The sequence below is a fragment of the Monodelphis domestica genome, chromosome 2 (assembly GCF_027887165.1).
Source record: "Monodelphis domestica isolate mMonDom1 chromosome 2, mMonDom1.pri, whole genome shotgun sequence".
Classification (NCBI taxonomy): domain Eukaryota; kingdom Metazoa; phylum Chordata; class Mammalia; order Didelphimorphia; family Didelphidae; genus Monodelphis; species Monodelphis domestica.
The window spans coordinates 538,716,239-538,733,686 of record NC_077228.1 but is presented as its reverse complement, the minus strand read 5'-3'; the positions used below and the strand labels follow the sequence as shown (position 1 = coordinate 538,733,686).

General features: G+C 48.8%; 1 protein-coding gene across 2 annotated transcripts in view; it reads left to right on the top strand.

The window, feature by feature from the left end:
* The window catches only part of SH3BP4 (SH3 domain binding protein 4), a 115,918-nt gene that overhangs the window by 86,590 nt on the left and 11,880 nt on the right, over positions 1-17,448 (top strand). For both annotated transcript variants that reach the window (XM_056820101.1, XM_001366682.4), the window contains 2 exons: positions 10,627-10,839; positions 14,429-16,797. In XM_056820101.1, the coding sequence (XP_056676079.1) occupies positions 10,722-10,839; positions 14,429-16,797 (2,487 nt within the window). In that variant the 5' untranslated portion in view covers positions 10,627-10,721. The remainder of the gene's footprint in view (positions 1-10,626; positions 10,840-14,428; positions 16,798-17,448) is intronic.

Genomic DNA, 17,448 nt, shown 5'->3' with positions numbered 1-17,448 from the left:
AGAAACTGAGGCTCAGAAAAGATATACAGCTAGTGATTAGAGCGCCAGAATTTTGAACCCTGGGACTCTGCCTCTAAATCATAAAGAGAGAGTAGCTAGGTGGCACAGTGGGAAGAGCATGAGACTTAGAGTCAGGAGGACTTGGGTTCAAATCTATCCTCAGACACTTCCTAACCAGGCAAGTCACTTAATTCCAATTGCCTAGCCCAGTGGTGATGACCCTTTTAGAGACTGAGTGCCCAAACTACAACCCTCACTATGCAAGTGAGTCACCCCCTTACCCGAGACAGGGGAGGAAGGAAGTGTTCCCATTGTGCTTCTGGGCATATGGGCACATGATGTGAGAAATGTTCTCAGGTGCAGTGAAAGAGGGGAGGGGAGCAGCCCCATTCGGCATGAATACCATAGGTTTGCCAATATGGTCCTAACCCTTGCCCATGTCTTAGAGTTGTTACTAAGACAGAAGGTAAGGATTTTTAAATAAAAATATCAGAAAGGCAGTGTAATACGACACCCATTCCTATTGAATAGACTAGAAAATATAGGAATAAAAGGAACTTTCCTCAAAGTAATAAACAGTATTGATTTAAAACCATCAACAAGTATCATCTGCAATGGAGATAAGTTAGATGCCTTCCCAATAAGATCGTGAGTGAAGCAGGGAGTAAAGTATTCTCATCACTATTATTTAATGTTGTACTAGAAACACTAACTGTAGCAATTAGAGAAGAAATTGAAGGGACCAAAGTAGGCAATGAGGAAACTAAACTATCACATGATGACATGATGGTATACCTAGAAAATCCCAGAAAATCAACTCTAAAGCTAGTAGAAATAATCTATAACTTTAGCAAAGTTGCAGGTACAAAACCCACATAAATCATCAGCATTCCTCTATGTTTCCAACAAAACCCAGCTGCAAGACTTAGAAGAGAAACTCCATTTAAAATTATTTAGACAAGAACAAATACCTGGGAATCTACTTGCCAAGACAAATTTAGGAATTATATCAACATAACTACAAAATACTCATCACACAAATCAAACTAGATCTAAATAATTGCTCATGGGTAGGATGAGCTAATACAATAAAAATGACAATCCTACCTAAATTAATTTGCTTATTTAGTGCTATATGTATCAAACTACCAAAAAACTTTTTTATAGAATTAGAAAAAGTTATTATGAAGCTTATCTGGAAGAACAAAAAGATCAAGAACATCAAGGGAACTAATGAAAAAATGCAAAGGAAGGAGGACTTGCAGTCCCAGATCTCAAACTATACTATAAAGCAGTGATCATCAAAACTATATGGTACTGGCTTAGACATAGAAGGCTGGATCAATGCAATAGACTTGGGATGAATGAAAGTAGCAAGATCAAGATAGTGTTTGATAAACCCAAAGGTGCCATCTTTGGGGACAAGAGCCCAGAATTTGACAGAAACTCCTGGGAACATTGGAAAACAGTATGGGAGAGCTTAGGCTTAGATCAAGATATCACACCTTATGCCAAGATTAACTCGAGAGTGGGTGAATGACTTAAATATAAAGAGGGATATCATAAACAAATTAGATGAACATAGAATAGTATACATGGCAGATCTCTGGGAAAGGAAGGAATCGAAGACCAAGTAGGAGATAAAGAACGTTATAAAATATAAATGAATAATTTTTGTTATATTAAATTAAAAAGTTTCTGTACAAACAGAACCAATGCAACCAAAATTAGAAGGGAAGCAACAAATTGGGGAAAAGTCTTCATAACAAGAACCTGACAAAGGTCTAATTACTGAAATGTATAAAGAGCTAAGTCAATTGTAGAAAAAAAATCAAGCCATTCTCCAATTGATAAATGGGCAAGGGACATTAATAGGCAATTTTCAGATAAAGAAATCAAAACTATTAATAAGCACATGAAGAAGTGCTCCACATCTCTTATAATCAGAGAGATGCAAATTAAAACAACTCTGAGGTATCACCTCACACTTAGCAGATTGGCTAACATGACAGCTATGGAAAGTAATGAATGCTGGAGGGGATGTGGCAAAGTGGGGACATTAATTCATTGCTGGTGGAGTTGTAAACTGATCCAACCATTCTGGAAGGCAATTTGGAACTATGCCCAAAGGGCGATAAAAGACTGTCTGCCCTTTGATCCAGCCATAGCCCTGCTGGGTTTGTACCCCAAAGAGATAATAAGGAAAAAGACTTGTACAAGAATATTCATAGCTGCGCTCTTTGTGGTGGCCAAAAATTGGAAAATGAGGGGATGCCCTTCAATTGGGGATTGTGTGGCTCAGGGGTTCTCTGGGTTCAAAGTCAGACACAGATACATACTATCTTGGTGAAAATGGGCAAGTTTTCTGCCCTCTGATTGACTTGGATCAGCTTCCTTGAAGTATAAGATCTTGGATTAAACCTGGAAGGGACTCGGAGGCCAACTAGCTGAACTCCATCATTGACAGATGTGGAAATTGAGGCCTAACAAAAATAAGGGATTTGCCAAAAGTCACATAAGCAGTTAGTGTTGGAGTTTGGAACCAGGTCTTCTGACTACAAACTCAATACAAATACAATACTCTATCTCATCCTGACTCTGGAATTGAAACAAAACAATCAGTCAATCAACACACATTGAGCTCTTACTTTGTGCCACATCTTGTGCTAGATGCTGGGGATAGAAATACAAAGAATTAAATACTCCCTAACTTCTTTTTTTAACCCCTTTGCTTCCATTTTAGCCTCAATACTGTGTATTGGTTTCAAGGCAGAAGAGTAGTAAGGGCTAGGCCATGGGGGTGAAGTGACTTGCCCAGAGTCACACAGCTAGAAAGTGTCTGAGAGGCCACATTTGAACCTAGGACCTCCCATCTCTAGGCCTGGATCCATCACTGATCCACCCAGCTTCCCTTATCCTTTATTATATATGTGCCACAGCAGTGCCAGACACTTAGTTGGCATGTAATAAAATAAATTCTTGAAGATGATATAACCTGGAGCTTAAGAAAGGGGGCTCAGGGGGCAGCTGGGAAGCTCAGTGGATTGAGAGCCAGGCCTAGAGACACCTCAGACATTTCCCAGCTGTGTGACCCTGGGCAAGTCACTTGACCCCCATTGCCTAGCCCTTACCACTCTTCTGCCTTGCAGCCAATATACAGTATTGACTCCAAGATGGAAGGTAAGGGTTTAAGAAAGAAAGAAAGAAAGAAAGAAAGAAGGAAAGAAAGAAAGAAGGAAAGAAAGAAAGAAAGAAAGAGGGGGCTCACTAGGCTATGGGGAGCTGGCCTTGGTGCTGAAAGAAGGCAAGCCTCCCAGGCTTTAGGAGGTTTCACCAACCCAAGAAAGATTCAGGACAGTGTCTTAAACCCAAATTCATTTGCCTATAACATGAGTCCCTGCAGATATCTGAAAACAACAACACGTCCCTGGCAGTAAAAGACTTGTAAGTGTGCACCCCGTCTGTGTGTCCAGTGTCTCAAAGGTCTTGGCTGTAGTTATTTATTCATACTTTCTTTGTATGGTCCACCATACTCATAACTGTGCATATTATAGAGCAAATACCCCCCACCAGAAGAGATGGAGGACAGCATCTGATCTTTGGCTCAGGAAGGAGCCCCTGGAATTTGAGTTGAGTAGTAACACCGTCAGTCAATGCTGGGCAAGAAAGGCCCTTGGGTGGCTGAGTGGAGAATGGTGTGGGGAGAGCGGAGGCTGGAGACAGGTAGACCGATTAGAGGGAACTGTTTTGGCAGTCATCCAGGGAGAAGTGAGGAAGGCCCTAACCTGGGTAGTAGCGTTGGCTGAAGAGAAGGGGGCAGAGACGAGTTTTTGTGGAGGTAGAAATGGTAAGATCTGGTAACTAGTTTGGAGGTGGGATGGGGAGAGGATGAAGGATTAAGATAAATTGTGGAGCAGCTAGGTGGTCCAGTGGACAAGAGAACCAGACTGGAGACAGGAGGTCCCGGGTTCAAATGTGGCCTTAGACACTTCTTAGTTGTGTGACCCTGGGCCAGCGACTAAACTGCAATTGCCTATCCCTTACCACTCTTTTTTTTTTTAAACCCTTACCTTCCATCTTGGAGTCAATACTTAACTGTGTATTGGCTCCAAGGCAGAAGAGTGGTCCGGGCTAGGCAATGGGAGTTAAGTGACTTGCCCAGGGTCACACAGCTGGGAAGTGTCTGAGGTCAAATTTGAACCTAGGACCTCCTGTCTATAGGCCTGACTCTTCAATCCACTGAGCTACCCAGCTGCCCTCTTACCACTCTTCTGCCTTGGATCTGATTATTTAGCATTAGTTCTAAGACAGAAGGGAAGAGTTAAAAAAGAAAAAGATAAATAGAGAATGATCTTGTGGGGAATATACACTGATTGGGGTACCAAAAGCCCCCTGGACTTAAATAAATGGAGGAGGACGACTATTTCATTATGGTGGGCTAAAGATGTGCTATCTACCATCATGGTAGATGTGGAAGGGGCCCCATTCTGCTTCAGAAAAGCCAGGAAAAAAAGAGCAGAGATGCTCAGCAGTCAACGATCTTAACAAATTCCCTTCTTATCTTGGCTAAGATGCTGAAGTGAGTTGCCATTTCTCTCTCCAGCTCATACTGTAGGTGAGGAAACTAAGGCAAACAGGGTGAAGTGACTTGCCCAAAGTCACCCAGCTAATAAGTGTCTGAGGACAGATTTGAACTCAGGAAGAGGAGTCTGCCTGACTCCAGTCCTGGTGCTTGCTCTCTCTACTGTGCCACTGTCTTGACCCAAATATATGGATAATTATTTTAATATCAGCTTCTTTGTGCTCCTGTATTTTGTCTTGTGCATTTAACAATGTGATTCTGAGAAGGCATATCCTTGGGCTTTACCAGACTACTAGCAAAGAGGTCCCAGGACACCAAAAGGTCAATAAATGAACCTTCTCTGCTGTTACAGAAGGAATCCTTAGTCAAGTACAATCTACCCCCATTTGCCTCTGTTTCCTCATCTTAAAAAGGAGCTGTAGAAGGAACTGGCAAATGCCTTTTACCTCCTGGAAACTGGCTAGAATTGTTCCAAAGAGCACCAGGATCCCCTCCACACAAAGGCAAGCTCTCTGCAGGTAGCTCAGCCACTGTTCTGGAAGCTAGAATGATGTAGGGAGCCAGACCTTCTAGAGCCTGAGAATTGGCTTTGGATTTAAGTAACAATAGGGAGTCAAGTCAGGAAGATCTGAGATCAAATTCAGCTTCAGATATTTATTAGCATTGTGACCCTGAGCAAGTCACTTAACCCCTCATCTGTAAAATAGGTGCCCACTAGAGAAGGAAATGACCAACCACTCTATTATCTTTGTCAAGAATACCCCAAATGGGGTCATGAAGAGTTGAGCATGACTCATGGTGACTCTTCCTAATTCCAAGTCCAACTGAACAAGAGCAACTTAAAAAGGGAAGATGATGGAAGAGAGAGAAGCAGTTCATATCCATGAATGGCTGTTCTATTGTCCTCCACCTCCTCCATTGGGTTTAAGTGACTTGCCCAGGGTCACACAGATAAGAAGCATATGGGGCCAGTTTAGACTCAGGACCTCTCACCTCCAGGCCTGCCTATCCACCGAACTACCTAGCTGCCCCACTCTCTTGGGATTTTCTTAGCAAAGGTACTAGAGTGGTTTGCCATTTCCTTCTCCAGCTCATTTTTTATAGATGAGGAATTGAGGCAAACAGAGTTAGATGACTAGCCCAGCAGGGTTACACAGTAAGCATTCGAGGTCAGAATCTTCTGGATCCCAAGTCCAATGACTTATCCACTATACCATGCAGCTGCCCCACAAATAAGGGGTCTCTCCCACTACAGAATGATGGTATCCATTAAAAAAGGGGGTTGGGAGAGTGTTTACTGTTTAAGAGGCCAAGGAAGTCAGGAATGCATTGATATGGAAGGAAGTCTGGCGGAAAATATTTGTCACTTTTGAGGAGTAATCTTCATGAGGAGAAAATGCTCGGCCATTCATGGATGTCCCGTCTCCAGGGGCGCCAGATAAATAGGCATGGCATGGCGCTGGGGGTTTGAACCTCGATGGAGAAATGTGGTTCCTTCTTCCCATTGGCTTGGAGCAGGGCCTTTTGTCAAGATGGAGCCCGCTCTTGCTGATTCTCAGTGGGCATCGTCCTCCCCAGCCTCCCCACTGTGGTTGCCATTCTCATTCAGCTAGAAAGTCCATTTAGGGATTTCATTGTGAACATGGATGAGAGCTGAGGGTTCGTTTCCCAACAGCCCTTTGGTTAGAATGCTTGTGGAGTGTTGGGTTGCCTCTTGGGCACTGAGCAGTGCAAGTTGTAAAGGGGACATGGCTCTCTTCTGGAGGCTGATCAGTGAATTGGTGAAGGGTCTTGAGCTCACACCACAAGAGGACTGGTTGGAGGAGCCGAGAAAGCCTAGTCTGGAGAAGGTGAGGAGATCCAGAGGAGGGGATAGCTTCCTTCAAATACTGGAAGAGTTGTCACCCAGAAGGAGCCCAAGGTCAATGCTCCCACACAGCAGATTTTAGAGCATCCAAACCTTTGCAGTGATCCCAAAGTGGACTGAGCTGGTGGTTTTTCTTTTTTTTTTTTTTAATATATTTTATTTGATCATTTCCAAGCATTATTCGTTAAAGACATAGATCATTTTCTTTTCCTCCCCACCCCCCACCCCTCATAGCCAACGCGTAAGTCCACTGGGCATTAGATGTTTTCTTGATTTGAACCCATTGCTTTGTTGATAGTATTTGCATTAGAGTGTTCATTTAGAGTCTATCCTCTGTCATGTCCCCTCAACCTCTGTATTCAGGCAGTTGCTTTTTCTCGGTGTTTCCACTCCCATAGTTTATCCTTTGCTTATGAATGGTGTTTTTTTCTCCTGGATCCCTGCAAGTTGTTCAGGGACATTACACCGCCCCTAATGGAGAAGTCCATTACGTTCGATTATACCACAGTGTATTAGTCTCTGTGTACAATGTTCTCCTGGTTCTGCTCCTCTCGCTCTGCATCACTTCCTGGAGGTTGTTCCAGTCTCCATGGAACTTCTCCACTTTATTATTCCTTTTAGCACAATAGTATTCCATCACCAACAGATACCACAGTTTGTTCAGCCATTCCCCAATTGATGGGCATCCCCTCGTTTTCCAGTTTTGGGCCACCACAAAGAGCGCAGCTATGAATATTGTTGTACAAGTCTTTGTGTCCATTATCTCTTTGGGGTACAGACCCAGCAGTGCTATGGCTGGGTCAAAGGGTAGATATTCTTTTGTTGCTCTTTGGGCATAGTTCCAAATTGCCCTCCAGAATGGTTGGATCATTTCACAGCTCCAAGAGCTGGTGGTTTTTCTCCCCCATCCCCCCCTCCCCCCCCCCCCCAGCCTCTGGTTGACCACTTAGAGGGCTGTTGGGGGAGTGAGTGTTCCTGTCCAGGTCCTGAGACTCCTTTCCAATCTGTCCTTCTTTGGGTCTCAGGCAGGCATTAAGAATTTGCCCTCATTGTTCTCATCGCTAAACTGCCCGTGTGTTTCTTGGTGTAAACAGCCATTTCTCCCAGCCTTGGAAAGGCTCTTTCTAGCATTGATGGCTCACTTTACAACCTTCACTATGAAAAGAAGCCCATTTGGGTTCCATATTAGGGAGGAAGCAAATACGTTCCGTCTCCCCCAGCCCCCTTCCCTCCATTCACCCGTCCTGGCTGCTTAAGAAGGGGGCTGATTTATACTCATCTCATTGACTAAAGGACAAAACATGGCTGAAAAGGTGATTTATTCTGTCCTGCCAGTGAAGGGAACAAGCGATGTTGGAAGGCAGGGATGTTCCCTGTGAAGCAACAGCTGGCGGAGCCCTTTGAAAGAAGGCCTCTTTGGAACTGTTACTCCAGCCTTATTTTTTGGTGTGAAGTGCCAGGCTTTGGGCTGATCCAATTTTATGGCTTATCTATGCAGATGTTGGCAGCCTCTGAATAACTGTCTTTGGGTTTTTAAGGGCTTCCAAATCCTTTTAAGAGCAACTCCTGTGAAGCCCGGCTTTCCTCATTTCACCGGGGCTCAGTGCACAATGCCATTCGATTCACTCATTAATTATTAGGAAAAATATGGGGTATCTGCCCTTTGGAGACACAAACACCCCTTCTGGTTACTACGGCGGCTCCTCGGCTGCAGCCAAGACTTCCTGCTGGCTAAATCTCACGGAGCCAACTCAGAAAAATAGAGGGGAGAAATTAGAAAGAAAAAATGACAGCACGTGCTGACCAAGGAGGAATCGCAATTGGGAAGGGCTTCCGTGGCAGCCAGTGGGACCCTTATCCATCAGCCAGTCATTATTAAATGCCTCCTGTGTTCAGGCCAGGACTATAAAGAAAAAGGCATTTCTTCTGTTCAGAATGGTTTTATGGCCCACTCTCTCTCCAGCCCATTCTACACTCAAAGCTCACATGGCTACCATTCCATGTTTTAGCACTGGCTTTGGGGATGGCTTGCTCCACTTTGGTCAGTTTTACTAGGAAATTGTCCATAAACACATATGCAGAAGCACGTCTGCGCCTGTTCCTTATTGCCAATCCTGAGTGGTCCTAGTCATTGCCACCGTTCTGAAGCTGCCTTCCCCCCCACAGTGTACGAGGAGGACCCATGGCGGGAGGAATCTGAGGTCGAGCTTTGGCCAAGTGCGAAGGAAGTGCTCTAAAAATCAAGTTCACTGGCCTTTGATTAGTGGGGTTCACCTTCTTCCCCTTTTGGGGTTCATTCCTATTGTGGGGGCTCACAAGCAGCCATGACTTCTACAAGTTCCTTTACTTGCCTTCCCAAAGGGCACATCTAAGGATCTCTGAAACTCCAGAAGAGGTCTTGCTTCACATCCTCACTCGACAGAATTTTGAAGCCTATTTTTAATGACCTTCTAGAACTCCAAGCAATCTCTCTCTCTCTCTCTCTCTCTCTCTCTCTCTCTCTCTCTCTCTCTCTCTCTCTCTCTCTCCTTCCCCTCTCTCTGTCTCTGTCTCTCTCCCTCTCTGTCTCTTTGTCTCTCTCTCTCCCTCCCCTCTCTCTCTGTCTCTGTCTCTTTCAGTCTCTCTCTGTCTCTTTCTCCCTCCATTTCTCTCTCTATCTGTCTTTGTCTCCCCCCTTCTCTCTCTCTCTCTCTCTCTCTCTCTCTCTCTCTCTCTCTCTCTCTCTCTCTCTCTCTCTCTCTCTCTCTCTCCTTCCCCTCTCTCTGTCTCTCTCCTCTCTCTCTCTCTCTCCTTCCCCTCTCTCTGTCTCTGTCTCCCTCCTCCTCTCTCCCTCTCTCTCTCCCTCTCTCTCTCTCTCTCTCTCTCTCTCTCTCTCTCTCTCTCTCTCTCTCTCTCTCTCTCTCTCCTCCCCCTCTCTCTGTCTCTCTGTCTCTCTCTGTCTCTCTCTCTCACTCTCTGTCTCTGTCTCTCTGTCTCTCTCTTTCAGTCTCTCTCTGTCTCTGTTTCTCCCTCCATTTCTCTCTGTCTCTCTCTCAACCCTTACCCTCTGTCTTAAAATCAATACTAAGTATAGATTCCAAGGCAGAAGAGTAGTAAAGGTAAGCATTGAGGTTAAGTGACTTGCCCAGGGTCACCCAGCTAGGAAGTATCTGAGGCCAGATTTGAACCCAGGTCCCTCTGACTCTAGGCCTAGCTCTCTATCCACTGTACTGTGTAGTTGTCCTTTGTGCAGTCAGTCTCTTACAGCCCCCTAATTCATGGACTTTTGTGTGTAAGATTGGGAAAGAAGGAAGGTCCTGAGGAAATTTCATCTTCAATGAAAACACAGCACTAGGTTTAAAAACAGGAATGGTCTTTCTGAATGAGAAGGAAAGGCTGAAGTTAATTTACTTAGGAACACTGGCAAAAAGAAAATACTTGGGGGCAGTTCAATGACCCAGTGGGTTGAGAGCCAGGCTGGGTGATGGGAAGTCCTGGGTTTAAATACGGCTTCAGACCCTTTCTTGCTGTGTGACCCTGGGCAAGTCACCTCACCCCCACTGCCCGTCCCTTCCTGCTCCGCTGCCTTGGAACCAGTCCGCCATGTTGATTCTAAGAGGGAAGGTGACAAACCTACCAACAAACAGAAACCGTCCTCCCTACTCTGGAGAGTTCGCCTTAGGCTGAGGGAGCTCCGGGGCCAGTGACTGAGGAGGCCCTTCGGGGTGCAGGAAAGGAAGGCCCGGAGTCTGTGCCTGCTGCCCCGGCGCTGCCCTGGTCCGAAGGGTCGTCCTCGCGGGGCTCGTGTCCTCTTCGGGGGTGCCGGCGGGGTGGGGGGGCAGCGTTTGCCATTCACGAAGCAACAGTGTTTGCATTGCTGGGCGCGCGTCTCCCTCCTCGCCAGCGACAACCGGCTGGACGTGGAGAACAAGTGCCGTTTCATCTCGTGCCCGGGCCGAGCTGAGTGCGCAGGCAGGTGGCCCAGGACAGCCATGGCGGGCAAGGCCGGCCCCGGAGGAGGCCGCTGGCAGGGCCGGGGCTGCCGTTCACTCCTGCCCCTTCTTGTACAAACGGAGGGCTCGTGGGCCTCGTGGGTCTCCCCGGGGGCGGGACTCCTCCCTTCCTGCCTCAGTGGCCGGGGTACCGTGCGTGGCCTGCCCAGAGACCCCCTGACCGGCTCTTGTTCCCTTTCTGACAGCAGCCCGCTGTGAAAGCCCAGCCCTGGGAAGGCCGGCATCGCCCGGGACGGAGGGAGCCATGAAGCACTAGCCCTTCCCGGGACACGCTTCCAAGATGGCGGCTCAGCGGATCCGCGCGGCCAACGCCAGCGGGCTCCCGCGCTGCAAGTCCGAGGGGACGCTGATCGACCTGAGCGAGGGCTTCTCGGAGACGAGTTTCAGTGATGTCAAAGGTGAGTCCCCGCCGCGCCTCCTCGTCTTCCCTGGCGCCCAAGAGCCCGTGGAAGGGATTTCCGCGTCCCTCCTCCCCGCGGAGGGTTTCCGCCTGTCTTCCGCCGCTCAGGACTCCTGGCACAGAGCGGCCACTCGTGCGGGTGACTTTCCAGCCAGCCCCGAGGGAGGGCCAGCCAGGGGAGCAGAGCTTGGGGTGGGGGGGCCGCTGTTCGGAAGAGCGGAGGACGAGGCACTGGGGGTGCGGCGACCGACCTGCCCGCATCTGTGAAATGGGGAGGCTGGACGAGACGGCCTCCTCCCCGTTCTCGAGCGAGGATTCCCACAGGGAACACCCCGTGGATTTTCGGGTCCCGAAATGTTTTCAGTGCTTCCAGGAGAGCCAAGGGAAAAAGTAGGGGAGTCGCCTCGTCTCTGCCAAAAATAAGATAAAATGAAGTCTTTCCGCCCCTCGGTTTCTTCCTCTGAAAATGGGGAGGAGGGCGGACTAGATCCAAGATCTCCTCCTCCTTGAAGCCCGTTGGATATCTCCGTGGGGCCGCGGGGCGCGTCTCTGGGCAGGCGCCTTCCCTCCGAGCCCAGATATCCTCCGTGTGCATGAGCAGAGCCGCCCAGGATGAAAGGCTTTACCCTGACTCCCGCAGCCTTAGGTGTGTGTATTGTGATAATAGTGCTCACTGTTAGTACTGACAACACAGCCACTGGAACGGCACTCAAGGCTCGTGGCGACGAGCAGGAAAGCCAGGCGGGCGGGTGACCTCTGCTGGCTACGTATCTGCTAGCTTTGGAAAGGGACCGGAGACATGTGGGGGTGACGGGGAACCCTGGAGGGACCGGGGAGTACAGGCGAGCAGGGCGCCCGGAGGAGAGGATGACCAGGACGAAGAAGGGCCCTTGAGGGAGGCAGGTCATAACCCCTCATTGGGCTTGTTACGCGGTGATTCCTCCGCATGACTCTGAAGGGCCCCTCTGCTCGGGAACTCTGTGGCCCAGGCACAGTTCTAAAAAAAGGCCTGCTCTATTGAAAGCTGTATAATTGAAACCCTAAAAAAGAACTACATTTCCCAGGAGCCCATTGACTTCCTGTCATTACATACTTCCTGTAGATAGGGAATAAATATCCAGGGGGCAGTCCTGTTCCTCTTTGGGCATGATACAGCAATCAGCAGGGATGGTGGTAAGGTGGGGATTTTGAAAATGGCTAACCAGCCATGGGCACGTGCTTTTTATTTTGTTTCCTCTTTATTCCTTGATTTCTAATGATCATTAATAAAGCTCTAAAATATAATTTTTATTATATTAAGATATAATTTAAATGTTTACAAAGCTGCCCTGGCTGAATTCCTCATTTTGATGTGCAAGTAGATACAAATCGATTAGAGAAATAAATAAACGCCCTTCCTAGGGTGGGGATTCTTAGCTGGGGCATTCTGGGGCCCTTTGGCAGTCAGAACTCCTCAGAAGAATGTTTGAAAATCTGCCAGGTCAAATAGAATTATGTTTAAAGGTAGTGATCATTTTTTCTTACCTTCTATCTTAGAAGTATTGGTTCCAAGGCAGAAGAGTGGTACAGGCTAGGCATTTGAGGTTAAGTGACCTGCCCAAGGGCACCCAGCCAGGAACTAAGGTCAGATTTGAAAACAACACCTCTCATCTCTAGGCCTAGTTCTCAATCCACTGAGCCACCTAGCTGTTCCCAGGGATCAATGCTTTTTAAAGTTCTTGAACCCCAGATTAAGAGGCCAGGTCCTAGGCTCCTGGATTTAGAACCAAAAGAAACCTTTTTTTTTCCTGTAAAGATATTTTATTTTGCCAATTCCATGTAATACAATTTCCACAGAAGTTTTCTGAAGTTATGAGATCCTTCCCCCTTCCCAGAGAGGATAAGCCATTTGATCTGGGCTCTACAGGAACTCCTGTGCAAAACCGATTTCCCTATTGTTCACTGTTGTAAGAGTAAACGCCTATAAAACTGAAATCCCCCAATTAAAAAGTGAACTAAAGTGAAAACCCATCTGATGTGATCTGCATTCCGACTCCAGCAGTTCTCTGAAAGGAATCTTAGAGACCGTCCCATCTAGGCACCTCCATTTAGGAGAGTCAAATTGAGTTTGAGTGACTTGCCTAAGGTCACCTCGGTAATGGTGGTTGCCCTGAGATTGGAACTCAAATCCTCTGCCCCGGATCCAGGATATTTTCTAGCACACCCTTCGGGTTTCTACCCATATTGGGAGGGAGGGGGCTAAATAGATCAGCCCAAGGGAGTCTTCTGTAACAGGGAACTGTCCTAGAGGGATGTTAGATGTTACAACCCACCTAGGAACTCCCCAGGGCCAGTGAAGTACCAAACCCTTGGCTTATAGAAACGAAGTTGATCTTAATAAAGGGAGTAAGAGAAACTGATAGGTGGGACCCTCGCACTCTTCAAACTGCCTCCACCCAACTCCTAAGTCCCCTGCTTAAGGGGAGCCTTCTGGTTCTTCTCTGGGCCCTGCCTACAGCGCCCTGGGCTACCTAAAACCCTTCCCACGCGATCTGACTTCTCCTAATCTTCCCACCAGTAATTAGTAAAGAAAGAGAAATAGCCTGGGTTTGGCTGCTGCACTAAGTAACCCAAAGTTAAGCTGGAAGATTACCTTAGCCCAAGAGGAGTTCTGGCAGATGATCCTAGAACCCGGGGAAATTGGTTTCCTCCAAATAAATTCTCTGCCCGGAAACCCAAGATTTCTCCGCGAAATCTTGACTATCCAGGAAGAATCTCTTAGAGCAAAAACCCTCCTTCAGCTTGATGGAAATTCAAGCAGAGACTCAAAAACCCACTTCCAGCTCACAGGACAATCCAAGAGGAAGGAAGTTCAGTTGTTTTCAGTTCAGACTCCCACAATTCCTTTTCTACCCAGAATCCTCCCTCAGGGCTTATCTCAAAATCCCCTTCTTTTAACTGACCCTAAAAATCAGACTGTCCCTAACTATATTCCCACACTTCTTCCTATTACCTGACTTTTGGACCTGATGCCTACTGGGTCAGGTTGGGAATTTCTGACTTTGTGGCTGAGATCAGCACTCTTGCTGGGGAGAGCTACTTAGAAGTGCTCTTCTAGAACATGGTAAAGGCCAGAACTCTTCCTCAATCAATTTTTATTGAGCTGAATTTATCAGAAAAGTGTCCTGGCTGTGGAGCTCGAGGGCCTGCTTTCCAGTCCCATCATGTTTTGAGTGTGAGACCTTGGGCAAGGCACTTGACTTCTGGCCCTTAGCTTCTTCATCTTGAGAAAAATGAGGTGGTTGGATGGACCTTAGTAGACATCTAGCTCATTTCCTGTCTTTTAGACATGGAGGGCATTGACACCTAGAGAGACCAGATGATTTCCCCAAAGACACTCGACTTGATAGTGCCAGAGCTAGGATTTGAACCCGTGTCATGTGACTCCACGTTTGCACTCCCTTCCCACTGGTGGCTTTCATTCGAGTCTGTGCTTCTTGGTGCTTCCCGGTGGCTTTTCCCTCCCAGACCCCTTGTCTCCCCGATTGTTGAGAGGAATGGAAGTCCTCAGAGTAGATGGCTCACTGACTCTGTTTACTCTCTTCTAGTGCCTTCTCCCAGTGCCTTGCTTGCCGACAATCCCACCCCTTTCGGGAACGCGAAAGAAGTGATAGCAATCAAGGACTACTGCCCCACCAACTTTACCACTCTGAAGTTCTCCAAAGGGGACCACTTGTACGTCCTGGACACGTCCGGGGGAGAGTGGTGGTACGCACACAACACCACTGAGATGGGCTACATCCCTTCCTCCTACGTGCAGCCTGTCAACTACCGCAACTCAACGCTGAGCGATAGTGGGATGATCGACAATCTTGCGGACAGCCCTGATGAAGTAGCCAAAGAGCTGGAGCTGCTGGGGGGAGGCTGGATGGACGAGAAGAGGAGTTCCACCAAAGCCCACAACAACAACCCTTTCTGGAACGGGGTGCAGACGAACCCATTTCTGAATGGGAACGTGCCCGTCATGCCCAGCCTGGAAGAGGCGGCTCCCAAAACAACAGTGGACTTGCTGCTCTTTGACACCGAGGTGCCGCCATCTTTCACCCCAACCAGCTCAGCAACGACCAATAGCATCGGCAATATTTTTGATGAACTGCCCTCTGCCAACAGGCTCTCCAGCGCTGAGCAGCCCGTCAAACGAGATAACCCCTTCTTCCGAAGCAAGCGTTCCTACAGTTTATCTGAGCTCTCTGTCCTCCAAGCCAAATCAGAAAGCCCTTCGGCATCCAACTTCTTCACCGGGCTGAAATCTCCCACCCCTGAACAGTTCCAGAGCCGGGAGGACTTCCGGACTGCCTGGCTGAACCACAGGAAGCTGGCGCGCTCCTGCCACGATTTAGATTTGCTCGGCCAAAATCCCGGCTGGGGTCAGACGCAGCCCGTGGAGACAAACATCGTGTGCAAGCTGGACACGTCGGGTGGCGCCGTCCAGCTGCCGGACACGAATATCACCATCCACGTTCCCGAGGGCCACGTGGCTCCTGGGGAGATGCAGCAGATTTCCATGAAAGCCCTGCTCGACCCCCCCTTGGAGCTCAACAGCGATAAGTCCAGCACCATCAGCCCGGTCTTGGAGGTAAAACTCAGCAACATGGAGGTGAAGTCCTTCCTCATTCTGGAGATGAAGGTTTCGGCCGAAGTGAGGCAGGACGTGGTCAGCCGGAGCACCGTGGTCTTGCAGTGCTTGCGCAGCGACATGAAGGAGGGCCCCTACGTCCCCGTGCCGCTCCTCTACAGCTATGGCGACACCATCCAGGTCCACCTGGAGAACCTGGAGCCTTGCATGTATGTAGCAATCGTGGCCCGCGGGCAGAACATCCTCTACCCTTCCACCGTGTGGGACTTCATCAACAAGAGAGTCACCGTCGGGGTGTACGGCCCCAAGCACATCCACCCCTCCTTCAAGACGGTGGTCACCGTCTTCGGGCATGAGTGCGCGCCCAAGACCCTGCTGGTCAGCGAGGTCATGCGGCAGGTTCACGGGACGTCCCCGGTGGCCCTGCAGCTGTGGGGGAAGCACCAGTTCGTCTTGTCCAGGCCCCAGGACCTCAAGCTGTGCATGTTCTCCAACATGACCAATTACGAGGTCAGGGCCAGCGAGCAGGCCAAAGTGGTCCGGGGCTTCCAGATGAAACTGGGCAAGGTGAGCCGCCTGATCTTTCCCATCACGTCCCATGACCCCAATGACCTGTCGGACTTCACCCTGAGGGTGCAGGTCAAGGATGACCAGGAGGCCATCCTCACCCAGTTCTGCGTACAGACGCCTCAGCCCCCGCCCAAGAGCGCCATCAAGCCGTCGGGACCTCGGCGATTCCTCAAGAAGAACGAGATCGGGAAAATCATCCTGTCCCCCCTGGCGGCCACCACCAAGTACCCGACTTTTCAGGAGCGCCCGGTGGCCAGCCTCAAGTTTGGAAAACTGCTCAAGACGGTCGTGAGACAGAATAAAAACCACTATTTGCTGGAGTACAAGAAGGGAGACGTCATCGCCCTGCTAAGTGAGGAGAAGATCAAATTGAAAGGCCAGCTATGGACCAAGGAGTGGTACATCGGGTATTACCAGGGCAAGATCGGGCTCGTGCACACCAAGAACGTGCTGATTGTTGGGAAGATCAGGCCGTGCTTTTTCTCTGGGCCCGACCTCAGTACCAGCGTGCTCCTGGAACAGATCCTGAGGCCCTGCAAGTTTCTGACTTACATCTACGCCTCCGTGAGGACTTTGCTCATGGAGAACATCTGCAGTTGGCGGTCCTTCGCCGACGCGCTGGGCTACGTGAATCTGCCGCTCACGTTCTTTTGCCGAGCAGAATTGGACAGTGAGCCCGAGCGGGTGGCCTCCGTCCTGGAGAAGTTGAAGGAAGACTGTAACAACGCCGAGAACAAAGACAGAAAGTCTTTTCAGAAGGAGCTGATGATGGTAAGTACTTGGCAGGTCCTCTTCCTGTGGGTGCCCTCAGAAACGTTTGAGATGTAGCCGATGCCCTCCGTGCCCGCAGAGGTGGCCATCGCGGTCATTGTGCCCATTTCGAGGAGATTTCCAGGGGTACCGTTTGATCCACGGCAGGGCATCTGTGGGCATCCTGACAGCCCTGACAACAACTTACTTAGCAAGCTTGTTCGTATGGAAATGCTGGTGATGGATGCCCAAGAGTGGGTGGTAGCAGCTGGTGAGGATGTCGAAGCCATACTTTTGAGCGGTTGTTGGTTTCGAGCCTAAATCTTAAAACGGTGCCCAATTTCTGCCTACATGTGCAAGACAGCAGCGTCTCAAAGGCAATCCAGCACCCAAGCCCGCTGGAGTCTTTGTTTTGTGTCACCTCGTGTTGATTAAAAGAACAAAGTCCCTGAAATGCTGCCATGTACGATTATCTGCTGGGAGACGTCGTTTACGGTTTAATACTGAAAACCAAGGCGAGGGATGGGAGACGTCGTCGTGGTCGTGGCGCAGGGCAGTCAGCGTTTAAGACCACGACGGGCTGAGCTCTGGGGCTGGTTCACTAAATCACCTGCTGTCCAGAAAAGATGCCGTGTTGCCTTGTGGACTATGTGGTAGCTTTTGTTCGGGTAG